This window comes from Triticum aestivum, chromosome 5B (assembly GCF_018294505.1).
Source record: "Triticum aestivum cultivar Chinese Spring chromosome 5B, IWGSC CS RefSeq v2.1, whole genome shotgun sequence".
Classification (NCBI taxonomy): Eukaryota; Viridiplantae; Streptophyta; class Magnoliopsida; order Poales; family Poaceae; genus Triticum; species Triticum aestivum.
Genome location: NC_057807.1, coordinates 685,426,788 through 685,439,656, shown reverse-complemented (window position 1 = coordinate 685,439,656; position 12,869 = coordinate 685,426,788). Strand labels below are relative to the sequence as shown.

General features: G+C 48.5%; 1 protein-coding gene across 1 annotated transcript; it reads right to left on the bottom strand.

Moving 5' to 3' along the window:
• Positions 1 to 1,698: 1,698 nt before the first annotated feature.
• On the bottom strand, positions 1,699 to 5,385 carry LOC123114211 (protein DETOXIFICATION 54). The gene is made up of 2 exons (XM_044535593.1): positions 4,188 to 5,385; positions 1,699 to 2,621 (listed from the first exon to the last, which is right to left on the bottom strand). The coding sequence occupies exons 1-2, from the start codon at positions 5,157 to 5,159 to the stop codon at positions 2,049 to 2,051; spliced, it is 1,545 nt and encodes a 514-aa protein (XP_044391528.1). The 5' UTR covers positions 5,160 to 5,385; the 3' UTR covers positions 1,699 to 2,048.
• Between the last annotated feature and the right edge of the window lie 7,484 nt (positions 5,386 to 12,869).

Sequence of the window (12,869 nt, the reverse complement as noted above, 5' to 3'; positions counted from 1 at the left end):
GTTTCTAGCATGAATAATCTTATGATCCCTTTGAGCCTGGGTGGCGAACCGTAGGATGATCACACGGGTACTCCCATATATCCTAGGATAACACTGGATTCTTCAGGTGCCCGTAACCAATCCACCCAGATGTGAATTCAAGTAGCCACCTTAAGTTAATCATTAATTAATAATTCTCACATCTGTCATGGATACACTCACCCAATCTACGTCTACAAGCATAGCATAGCAATCCTGAGCAATCGTAGAAGTAACTCCCAAAGGTTTGATAATAAACAGGCAATAGGTTCTACCTCATCATCTACTTCCCAAACTCAAATGTTATACTAATCCTATGACACTGATTCAAATGATGACATACTTGATTGTGGCATGGTCTATTTTGCAGATAAAGGACTGATGCAAAAAAGGAGCTGGAGCTGGGTTCAAAACATCTTAAACGAGTAGCAAGTGAAGTCTACAAGTCAGCGCAGGGGTGGAGATATAACGTGCCTAGGTTACATGAAGCTTGAGGAGTCAGGCTGGACATGGATGAATCTTCACTTCGAATGCAGTCGCTGATTAGTTTAGGCTTGCGTTTGCTATGGTTTTTAGCTGCTTTTGATGTTCTTCTGCTAAACTTGTAATCGACTGGACCTTTGCCGTTTGTCTTGGCTTGGATGTGGCGGTGACATTTCCCTGTGTTGTGTTGGGGTGCGCCAAGCTGGGCAGTAGTTAGGGCCTGTTTGGTTTCAAATAAGTCACCAACTTATAAGTCGAAAAGTGACAAAAGTGACTTATTTTACCAAACAGACCCGACTTATAAATCACCCCAACTTATAAGTCATAAGTTGCTCCACCCCAACTTAAAACTTATAAGTCATCCCCTTTTGCGTGGGTCCACCACCTGCATGATGTTGATTGGTGTGGGAAGGTGTGTCAGGTGACTTATAAGTCAGGTGACAACCAAACAGGCGTGACTTATAAGTCACTGGTTTTGAGTCATCTGACTTATAAGTCAGGTGACTTATTGAAACCAAACAGGCCCTTATGCTTGTTTCTGTTCATGTTGCATCTAGTAGTAGTCTCGTAGCTGTTGTTGGTCCTCTTTTAAGATTGGTGCTTGTAGCTCGCTTTTGGTTTCCCTTAATGAAAATTGCAGAGGCAAACCCTCTGATAGAAAAACATAAGCAGGCAACCAAATAATCTACAGAACATGATTTTCAACCTACATTAACCCAGCCAGACTCAAATGAGCCACTGATGCAAATATGAAAGATCGGTTGAGGTAACCAAACGCATCCTTAACCATGCTCTAAAGACGGTGAGACAGGCGGGCGCAAGGTAAGGATTCAGCCGGCCCCGCTCTAGCCAGAGAGAAAGGCGAAAGCGAGACCTAGCGATACGTTGTCCTCCGCAAAGGGGAGGGGAATATATGACGAGCAAAGCCGCCCCCTCTTTCCCATAAAGCCATGCTAGCTGATACACTTACACGAGAAAGAAAGGAATAAAACAGGATCAGATCGAGACACCCCGATCATCCATCACACAGCAACCTCCTCGATCCTTCACGTTCAGTGCAGGTTAGCATCCTATCCAAATACTCTATTAGCCAACTTTCTCGTATGCGGCAGGAAGCAATGGCAGATGCAAAGGTTCCCAAAGGCTCCATGCTTCTTTTTCAAGGCATGCATGCATGCCCCATCGATCCCAAAATCAAGTGCTAATGAACTTGTTTAGCTAGTACACAAAAGGAAGTGCGTGTCACTTGGGATGAACTTGCTTAGCTCGATCAAGATCTCTAGCTTGATTAGCTTGCTAGCTAGCTAGCCCATTTCTCCAAGCAGCAACCGTACCACTTCAATGCAACACACCACCGCTTATTAGGCTCGGCAAAACTGTGAGCTGTGTGGCTCACCGCAATAACTAAAGCTAGCCAGCTAGGTGCTGCAAAGATGCTACGGCTGCCCTACGAGTGGAATGGCTAGTTTTTGGCTTGATTTTAGCATGTCACCGCGATGCACCGCACGTAGGGCTAAACTAGGTGGTTCACCGAAAGGAACGGGTCTCTACACGTCGACGTCGGCCTCCCGGCCGTTGCCGGCCACGAGGCGCCTCATCTCCTCCTGCTCGCCCTCGGTGGCGGTCGCCGTCGTCTCCGGGCCGGTGCCGGTCAGCTTCCGCGCGCGCATGGCCTCGACGCGCCAGTCGGTGCGCCACACGACGGCGACCAGCACCAGGGCCACGCACGCGGCCTGCGCGGACAGCAGCCCGTACCACAGCCCGCCGAACCCGGTCCACGGCCAGGGCCCGAACGCCAGCAGCACCGCCACGGGCGTGCCGACCAGGTAGAAGGAGAGCAGGTTGATGCGGGCGCCCACGGCGGGCCTGGCCGTGCCGCGCAGCACGCCGCACCCCGTGGTCTGCGGGCAGTTGCCCAGCTCGCACAGCCCCAGCACCGGCATCGCCGCCGACGCCAGCAGCACCACCGACGGCTCCCGCGTGAACAGCGACACCCACTGCGCGCTGAACGCCGCCGTCCACGCCACGTGCGCCAGGCCCACGCCCGCCGCGCACCACAGCGCCACCGTCGCCGCCATCCGCGCACGCCGCGGCTTCCCGGCGCCCAGCTCGTTGCCCACCTGCATGCATCCACCCACCATGCAAATCAGAAAACCACCATGCATGCCCTGCTATAGCTCAACAAGATCGATCGATTAACACAAACACAGAAATGGTGCGCACTGCAGAAACAAACAGTGGCCACAGTGGAGTGAGGAGCTGGTCTTGTCTTTTCCGGCAACTGAGCAGTGGGAGCACTGCTGCCGCATGTGGCCCGGCGGCTAGCTACTGCAGCGGCCATTGATTGGTCAACTCAGCTGCTATGTGTGCACAGTGGTGCAATTGTGTGCATGCTGCCACGAAGAGACCAGACCAGGCCACGCCATGGGCCAGTGGAAGAAGAAGAAAGCAACCAAAGCTTTTACCACTGCAAACCTTGTCGTTTCTGTCTCTCGTCGCTGTAACTAGTAAAACTCAACTTTTCACCTGCACTATTTTACCTGGGGTAAAAACAGCAGCTGTCTAGTCTAGCTACCTGGGAATCTACCTAAGAAAGGAACGTGGGAGTGTGCCTTTTGGGACTCAGAATATACGTCAGTTTTTCCTTTTTCTTAGGGGAATATATGGCACTTAATTCGGTCCAAATATTCCGTTTACCCGATCAGCTGGGTCTTTTTAGATAAAAAAATTCAACGTTATTTTTTAAGATAATGGTTATGAAAGCTCTAACTACTAGAGTATGTAGTATGTACCCAAATTCACCGAAATTGAAGTATGTAGCCAAGGAAAATATGTAGGTAGCAGCTATATAGTGGGAAGATATTTTGTGCTTCAATGGAAGTATGGCAACATTTATTTTGCCGTTTTGGAAGTAGGTCTATGGCAAATGTGTGCAGCTAGCCTAGCTAAGGAAGTGTGTGCGGTGCATCCAACTTTTGTTCCGACTGATATTGAATGAAACTATGTTTTGACAAGAGTAGCTCAAAGCAGCTAGACAGACTTGCGTGTCTCCCAAAAACAAGCTCGCATCTTCGAAGTGTTAAAGAACCCAATATACAGGATGTTTTGACAGAATTTAGCTCAAGAAAATTGGATTTTCTTTTACAAAAAGCATGCATGCAGGGCAAAGAAATCTTCATTTCCAAAAACAGATGGTACAAAGTGACCCCAAAATATGGCGTAAAAAATGGAGGAAAAATTAAGCTTGGTCTCGTAAATCATGCATGGGACCAAAAACGCAAGTGAATATCGGTTGGGTATCATGCAAAACAGAAGGTGCAAAAAAAAGAAGGAAAGAGAGCACCAGAAAATGTGTGAGCAAGAGGGATGTGCCGGCACAATAAGTTACGTGTGATACGTCCCATGATGATGCATGCTCGCAACAAACTCATCATCACCAGCAATATAACAACCTCTCGCCCACATCACCAACGGATCGGTCGATCGATGCGATGCGATGTGATTGAAACCCCAAAAGGAATTTGGCAGTTGGGTGATCGACACGAATCAAAATAATAATCATTCTTTGTGGAAAGTTGATGACAATGGCGGGCAAGTGTTCATTTCACGAATCAAAGATTTCTTTTCCTTTTGGAAAGTTGACACCAATGGCGGGCTGGGCTAGTGTTTCCTAATCTTATTCTTACCCGGGTGGAGACGCAGGCCGCGAGCGCCATGGGCACGGTGTACATCAGGCTGGTGGTCTGGATAAGGACTCCGGCCGCGCCGACGGCGGCGGTGGGGTTCTGGAGGTAGCCCGCGAGCACGGTGACGACCTCGTACCACCACCACTCGAGGCACACGCCGATGCAGCTGGGCACGGCCAGGCGGACGAGCCCGCCGAGCCCGCTGGCGACGGCGGCCGGCCGCGCGAAGCCCCTCCACGTGTCGTCGCACGCGCCCGCCCAGCGTACGTAGGCGAGCAGGAAGAGCACCATGTTGGTGTTGGTGAGCGCCTGCGCGGCCGCGACGCCGCGCACGCCGAAGCCCATGCGGAAGACGAGGAGAAAGTTGAGCGGGATGTGCAGCGCGACGGCGGCGGCGGAGCAGGCGGCCATGGGCTTGGTGATGCCCTGGGACCGAAGGTAGACGCGGAGCGGCTGGAGAACGGCCAGCGCGGCGAGGTCCGGGAGCGCCCACGCGGCGTATGCGGCGGCGGAGGCGGAGATGGCCGGGTCCTGGCCGAGCGCGACGAGGATGGGGCCGACGTTGAGCCAGAGCAGCGCGATGGGGACGGCGGCGATGGCGAGCAGCAGCACGGCGCGGTGGAGGGAGAGCGTGAGCAGGTCGTAGTTGCGGGAGCCGTAGGCCTGGGCACAAAGCGGCTCGAGACCGGACGCGAGGCCGAAGAGCACGCTGTGGCCCGTGATGTTAGTGAGCCCGATGGCGAGGGCGCCGCCGGCGAGGTCGAGCGGGCCGAGGCGGCCCAGGCAGAGCACGGACACCATGGCGCGCAGGTACACGACGCAGTTGAGCGCCGTGATCGGCGCCGCCATGCGCCACAGCTCCCGCAGCTCCTCCGCCGCCGAAGGGTTGTCGTCGCCGCCGTCCACGTCGCTGCCTTGGCCGCCCTTGCTTCCGTTCTCCTGCTGCTTCTTCGCCTGGAGCGGGATGGCCATGTCGGCGCCTCTTTGTTGGCTGGTTAGCCGGTGTTTGCTGTCGTTGGCGAGGCAGGGCAGAGGCGACGCGCGACCGAGAAGAGGAGGCAGAGTGCGCGCTGGTGTGAGGCGAGGGAGCGACGAATGGTGTTTCGTTTCCGGCCGGGCTCGCTCCCGTGTATCTGTATACGAATGACTCTTGGGATTTGGTTGCTCCGTCTATAAATGGATAAATGTGACCGCGCAGACGCGTTACCTGTCTGCCATGAAAGACGCTGCAGTTTCGAGGGTTCTCATTATTGTATCTCTACATATACCACTGCCGCCGCAAACGCAGATACGAACCTGTGGGCAGTACGGCGTCGGCCCACCCGACCCTACAGAGGAGCCAACGAGCCAGTGGCCGTTTGTATTGCACTCCGCAACTCCCGAGAGGACATCGCCTGACAAACGGCGGGATCTGTCCAGCACGAGTCCATTGCGTCGGCGCACCGGACGCTCGGATCCCTTGGGGCTGGATCATCGCGGTCCTCCCGGAAGCCTTCCAATCTCCCTTTTCCATTAGTTGTCCGTCAGAGTATGTGTGCTACCAGTACTGGTGTGTCCGCCTTGGAAAGGAGAGGATGAGGGTGGCTGAGGCCCGCCTCGCTACCGACATGGCGGCGGCTGAGGTGGCTAATGCGGAGGCGTTGGGTGCCGCAGAGGAGGAAGCCATCCGCGCCCGCATTGTAAACAAGCAGCAGCGGAGGAATACGCGTGCCCTGACCTGAGAACATAGTCGGGTGGTCTGTGCCATGGCCGGACTGCCGCCAAGGAGGAGAAGGACAAACGACAGGTTGGACAGCTCTGGCGATGCGCAAATCCGGCTCGATCTATACTGTGTTTTCGACCGCTATTTCCGCGAGAAGGTTGCCAAGGGCGCCGAGAAGAGTAAGGGCTCTCCATAACTACCATGTTGGTAAACATGCAAATTTTGATAGTCCGATGACATGTCTTGATGTAGTAGTCGGACGATGTGTGTAAATTACACCGTTTACATAGTTGTAAGAGTTTGTGTCAATTTGAGGTATGCTAATTGAGGTGTCCGGTTATGAGAAGAGAAATTTGAGGTGTGACCGGTCAATGCCCATGGATGCGCACAGTCACGTCCACAGGCTTTTGAGGGGCCGGATTTGCCATGTCCAGTCGTAGATGCTCTTAGCACACAAAATCTCTTCTCCCGTCATCCCTACAGTACGCCTGCGAGCGTGTCTTACAGATGACCTTTCGCTGAACCGTAGCGAATTTGAACCGGCCTATTTGACGCTTGCATTAATTCATCAAATCGGCACTTCTCTAAAGAAAAGTCATGCATTTACTCATTCAAATCAAATCTTAAAAAACCCGAACTCAATCCAAACTTTCTTTGCCTTCCACTACCCATGGCCAGAGCAAATCAAATTTACCAAAACATCAACTATAATCAAGGTTGGCCGGACCATTTGACGTGTGCGCGCATTTTTATTATTTTTTTCTATGTTTCGTTTTTTTCTGTTTGATCTCTACTTCTAAAATTGGAGTTGGTAGGCCGGTATCTATGGTTTATTTTTGCCTCAGCGGTTTAGTTTCGCCTCACCTCTCACCACACTGGTTTCCTTTCCTCCCATGTCCCATCTCATGCTGGTTTTTTTCCTTCACCTTCCACATTCATTTTTTCTTCTTCGATCCGGTTTCTCTTCGGCTCCATACTCTCGATCCTCATCCACTCAAATGCACCAAACTCTCCCAAGGAAAATAATCCGGATAGAATCTTGATCGCAAGAGCGAGTTGTGTGAATCCACTCAATCTTGACCGCACATATCCAAACAGCAACACACGAGATCTTCCAAATAATGTACCAAATCAAATCATCTTAATTAAGAAAAAAGAACATCTTATAACAGAATTATGAATTAAAAGAATGTCTTAAATCAGGAAACAAATCAATCATGTCAAAAAAGAAAGAAAGAAATTAGTCACGTCAAAAAGAAAGCAAATCGCCCATGTTCGGAAAAAAGGGAAAGAAACTTAGCACCCACGTAAAAACACCAAGCACGCACCTGCTGCATGCACGCTCGGCCGCCCACCTCCACTTCCCTCGCCACGCCCATGCCTCCGTGTTGGTCCTCCCCATTGCTGGGATCCGTGTTGGTCCTCCCCATTGCTGTTACCATGCAGTAGGTTTTTATGCATGTCTGCGTGCATCATCAACGGTTTGTAGCCACAACGCCTTCCCCTTACAACTAGTTACTATTGGGCTGCCTTTCAGCATAATGAAAAGTTGTTAAGATGGGATTTTGCCTCCTCACGTACACCTTCAAAAAACATATATTCTCACCATAGGTTGGGTAGGAACTATTTGGAATATCCTTATGTTATGTTTATAGTTTATTTTGGTTTTGTATTCTTCAACGCCCAGTAGGAAGAATAAGATGTTCCAAGAAAATTATGCTTTCAGTACTTGCTTAGTACATATGTCAAATTACTTTTCAATAGCAACACCGAACAACGATAATATAGCATTTCATAGAACTTATGTTAAAAGGGTTTGTGTAACTTAAGTGAGGTGAGTGCACATTTCGTCTCACAACTTATTCAGTTGTTTAATTTTCAGTTACTCGCCTTTTTATGTAACCTCTTCCATAACTACCAATACCTCAAACTTTTGGTCCATCATAATAAAACCCGGATGTGACCACCACATAGCTCTCTCTCTCTGTCTCACACACACACCGGGGGGGGGGGGGGGGGGTTGCTGTTATTTTAGGGAAAATCGTTGTGGCATGCTTAATTGGACCTTATATGCACTCTGTTCTCGATACCATGTAATCTTCTTACCGATTGGGTGTGGTTTTAATCATTGATTGTTGTTTTAGCTTTGCTTGAATATTTAGTACTTATTAATTAAAATGGATATGAACAACACAATGTTGTAGAGGCTTTTCAGAAAAAGATTCACAATGTTACCGAGCCCGAGATCAAATTTCTTTCGATAGAAATGAAGGCGAGTAAGTGGGCCTGGGCAGTATGAACTATGAACTCTGTGGCCCGGCCCTTTCTCCAAAGTCGACCTGAGAGCATCTACAGCCGGGTGCCCTATATGTGTCTCATACGCTCGGGCAGGCCGTCCGGTCACTGATCGGTCACAAAATACCGACACAACCGGAGTTCTCAAACGGGCCTCAAATGCCTGGGCTGACCGGCACCCCTCATATCCGTCCCAAATGTAGGGCGGATATGAGGTGGCCCGGGTGCATCCGCCTGACAAGCCCAGTCCACCACTGACCCCACGGATGTCCCACAAAAAAAATCATCGGGCTCATCGCTCTGAAACCCTAACTCACTCACTCTCCTCTCTCGCTCCGTCCTCTCCTGTCCCAGCACCGATTCCGATCGAATCTAGTGCAATGTCGAGCTCCGTCAGCCGCTCCGACGACGAGCTGGATCCGGAGTATGAGCTTGCCCTCTGCATCGCCTTGGAGCGGCCCAAGGTGGAGATCGGGGGCAGCTCCGGATCTGCAGCCTCGCCGTAGCCGCAGCTTCCCCGCCGGGCAGCTCGGACGCCGGCGCTAGCCCCTCCCTGTCCGGGGGCAGCTCCGACAGGCAGCCTGCGCAATCCGCGCCTCCCCTACGTCGTCCCCTGGCCACACCGGCTGCTGCTCCCTCTCATGGGCATAGGTGGGTGCTTGTGCCCTTCCTGTCGGCCTGGACGCGCACGCTGGAGTCGAAGACATGCTCTGCCCGCCGCGAGAGGTAGCGGGCAAGGGAGAGGGACGCTGCGGAGAGCTCTGTCCGCCGCCGCTGAGATCTACCGGCGGAGCCCGATGAGAACGCGCAGCTCGTCGCGTGGGTATACCGCTGGTAGCTTACGACGGCGGAGACAGACGGTCGGCGGCTCTGCCGAAAGAACGCGAAGGCTCTCCGGTTGCCATCGAGCAGTCCGAGTGGGAGGCGAAGGAGAAGGCGACGGAGGCGTGCTCAGGCGCCAACGGGACCGGGCCGTCCAGCGCCTCAATGGCCTCGTCATCGTCTCCTCCTCCTCATCCAACAACGACGGCTCCTCGTCTGACGAATCAGATGATCCTCCACCAGCCGCTGACGGCCACGGCTACGCCGACGACCAGAAGGGGAAAGGGCCGGTCCGGAAGTGGTGAAGTTCAATTTCATTTCAAGTTTTAGATGTAGTATAAGTTGTCCGTCGTTTATGTGAACTTTGGTGGACCTATGAACAGTCGTTCGTGATCCTCCTCTCCTCTCTCTTCTCCCGACCGGACACCACACCACAATATCCCACCACATACATGGTCACTACCAACTTTCTCTCCTCCCAACTACTCCCTCTGTAAACTAATATAAGAGCGTTTATATCATTATTTTAGTGATCTAAACGCTCATATATTAGTTTACGAAGGGAGTAGATACTTTGTGAATGGCATTGGATGGCTCTCTCCCGCATCATGTTCACGGACCACATTCAGACATAAAAAGGGACATTTACCGGAGCTATTTGCGGGTCTGCGTTGTAGATGCCCTTAGTGAGCCCTTGGGATAGTAGTTCCCCTGAAGGTACCTGGAGTTAAACCTTAGCACTGGCAGCCCGACCCGAAAGCCGGGGTCCAAACTGGTGTGGGCCTTAGTTTTCAGCACATGGCCCATCTCATAAGCCCAAAAGGCAAAGGAGGAATTGTTTTCGATGGTTTGCCCACAAAATAGATATAATAATTCGTTTTTAATCTTGAAAATGATAATTTATTGTTGTTAAATACAAAACAACTATTTTCTGTGCTATCAGGTCGGCCGATGCAGGCTTCACATTTGTAGATAGGGCTCTTGCAAGCCCGGCCCGGAGTATGCCCAAGTCTACACGGAGTACATGCCAACCAAGCTTATTTGCCCTTAGGTGACTGCCATCTACAAGCCCTACACAAAGATGACTTCTAACCTTGCTTGTCAAGAATTTGTGACTACATAGAAGGCCTAGAGGCCTCTGTAGAGAGAGAAGTGACTTAATTCTCACAGCTTGAAAGAATCCACAAGACACACAAACTATAGATCTTCTGAGGAGCCATGTTGAGGAGATTCTCCACATCCTCTGGCTAGTCATATATCCCACTTAGTGTAGCTACCCACTCCATTATTTTCCTCCTAAAGATGAAGTGAAATGCATGCCTAGTGCAGTTACCCAAGAGGGGGTTTGAACGTATATACATCAGCTAGTTCGAAGATCGCCTATGGAATGTCTGCCTCTCCTCCACACAACCTAGTTAGTAGAAGCATCAATACAATTGACGACAATATGAACAATTTGTCAAGGGAGATCTTATAAATAGTTCAATATGAGTAAGATCGGGTATTTTGTCCATGTGAATTGAGTAGATGTTAGTTGTCTACCACAATGAGATAAAGAAGGCAATAAATACCCTAGACATCAATAGGAGGGCCACCCACATTTTCAATCTCCGCTGGTTCTACTCGATAATAGCACTCTAGCATCAGGATGTGGGGAAATACATGGATCACGTCTAGCGAGATGATTTGGTACCTTTTTAGTTAAGTTTGTGGGTCCTTGGTAGTTGAGGCAACGTCATGCAGAATAAAGTTCTTATTGCTTCATCCTCGTCCCATTGTTGCTATCATGGCCTACTCCATGGTGCCCGTGGTTCTTACGACTCATCTATTTATGCTATTGCTCTTCTTCCTCATTAATTAAGTGGTGGACTCGTGGTTTCATACATTGCATTGCAAATGGTATTGCCCTGGACTACCATGTATTTAGTGACATTAGGTTCCCACTTATTGAGTTGTCATAACTCATGTGTCTCTTCAAAACCTATGGGGTAATTACTTTAGTCTATGCATGCTTGGTATTATCTTGTTGCCGACAACAATACATGGAGAAACATCAATATGTCCTAGTGTGGAACCCCCATTAGTGGCGTGTGGGTGGCATGCCACTGGTTAACGTTATTAGTGATATCTTCTATGCGAAAAATCAAGAGTCACACAAATTTGTTTGCTTCATCGATACTACTAGGCAACACGTCCGCCTCGGAAAACACTTTGTGTAGAAACCTCAATGTCGCATCAAGGCTTGTGTCCGTGTTCTTGTATTTTGCCTTGATGTATAAAATTTTAAGGGTGATGTGAGGCGGGTATGCTAGGGATCGAAACCATCATACGATGGAGTTTTTGAGTCTTCCTCCAGTTTCGCCAACTTAGCGACCTCTATGAACAACCCTTTAGTTAGTTGTCTATTTCAAAATCAACACTAAACATTAGGGTTCTGCACCATTGCCGCCAACATGTATGGCCTATTCATCATGTCCAACATCTACATCATGTCTGGGCACCTCTTGGTGCTCTATCCCTCCTTCTTCCAGCTCTTCATCATTATTTCATGGATAAGGTATCTTCAATAGCAATATATCATTCTGCTTTCGCCGCTCATAAGCAACATCTTATTGGCAGATTGTCCCTAAATCTCCACGAAAATAAGCATGTCATGATGTAAAAAAAACAAGCACTTTTAAGATGGTCCCTCATAGAGGTAAGAGAAACCTTAAATCTTAGCCACCCATTGGTAAAGTTTACTTTTGGGCAAACTAAATAAATTTGTTAAAGGAAATTACCCACCCTTTGATTAAGCTGCACATGAAATAGTAAGTAGCAACCCGTCCAATCCTTCCAAAAATCCAAACCAAGATATTTCATTAGTTCATTTACGTGACTGCTGCCTTATACAAAATGATTTCTACACGTATGATGATCAAATTACATACTACTCCCTCCGTTCCTCAATATAAGGTGTATTATTTTTTCAAAAAGTCAAACTTCTTTAAGTTTGACCAAGTTTATAGACAAAAATATCAATATCTAGAATACCAAATCATTATCACTAGATTCATCATGGACTATATTTTTACATTTTATATATTTAGTATTATAAATCTTTATATATTTTGCTGTAAAGTTGGTCAAACATAGACAACAATTGACTTTTTGAAAAACTAATACACCTTATATTTAGGAACGGAGGGAGTATGTTACTTGCTTAAAATAATCATCATTATTAAAAGAAATGAAACAAAATATATTATAGTTTTTGTGATTCAAATGTTTATACTCAGGAAAAGAAAGCACAATGTCTGGAACTAAGCATTAGTAAGAGTACGTAGTCATCTATTTAATCCAAAAGCAAGTTCGGAACTTCACAATGCCTATATTTTATAACTATGTTAAATTTTAATTTGCGAATTTGCTCAAATAACAAAAACAATATTCCATGCCCATCTTACGACTTTTTTATGCTACCGAAAATGTGGGAAAATGAGGGATTTAATGGCGGTATAAACTTTAATACGTTTCCTTCCTTCAAACATTGAATATTTTCCATTTTTTTGCATTTGACATTAATTACACATGATATGCAAAGACACTTGTACCCTTTATATAGTACCACCTAGATCGTACTGTCGTACAAGGTAAGTGGAATAATAGCCATCCGGCAAAACAAAACTAATAGCTCAAGCATGAAGTGGGCCATCTTAAAAACCCCAGTGTAGGCACACTCCATGCATAGACATTTATCTTTTGTATTTCTCCCAAACAACACAACATATAAACTTCAAAAGATCAGATCAGTAACACATTAAAACTACAATATGTACAAATATATTAAGTGTTTTTGGTGCAAAATAACTATCCAAGTGAGA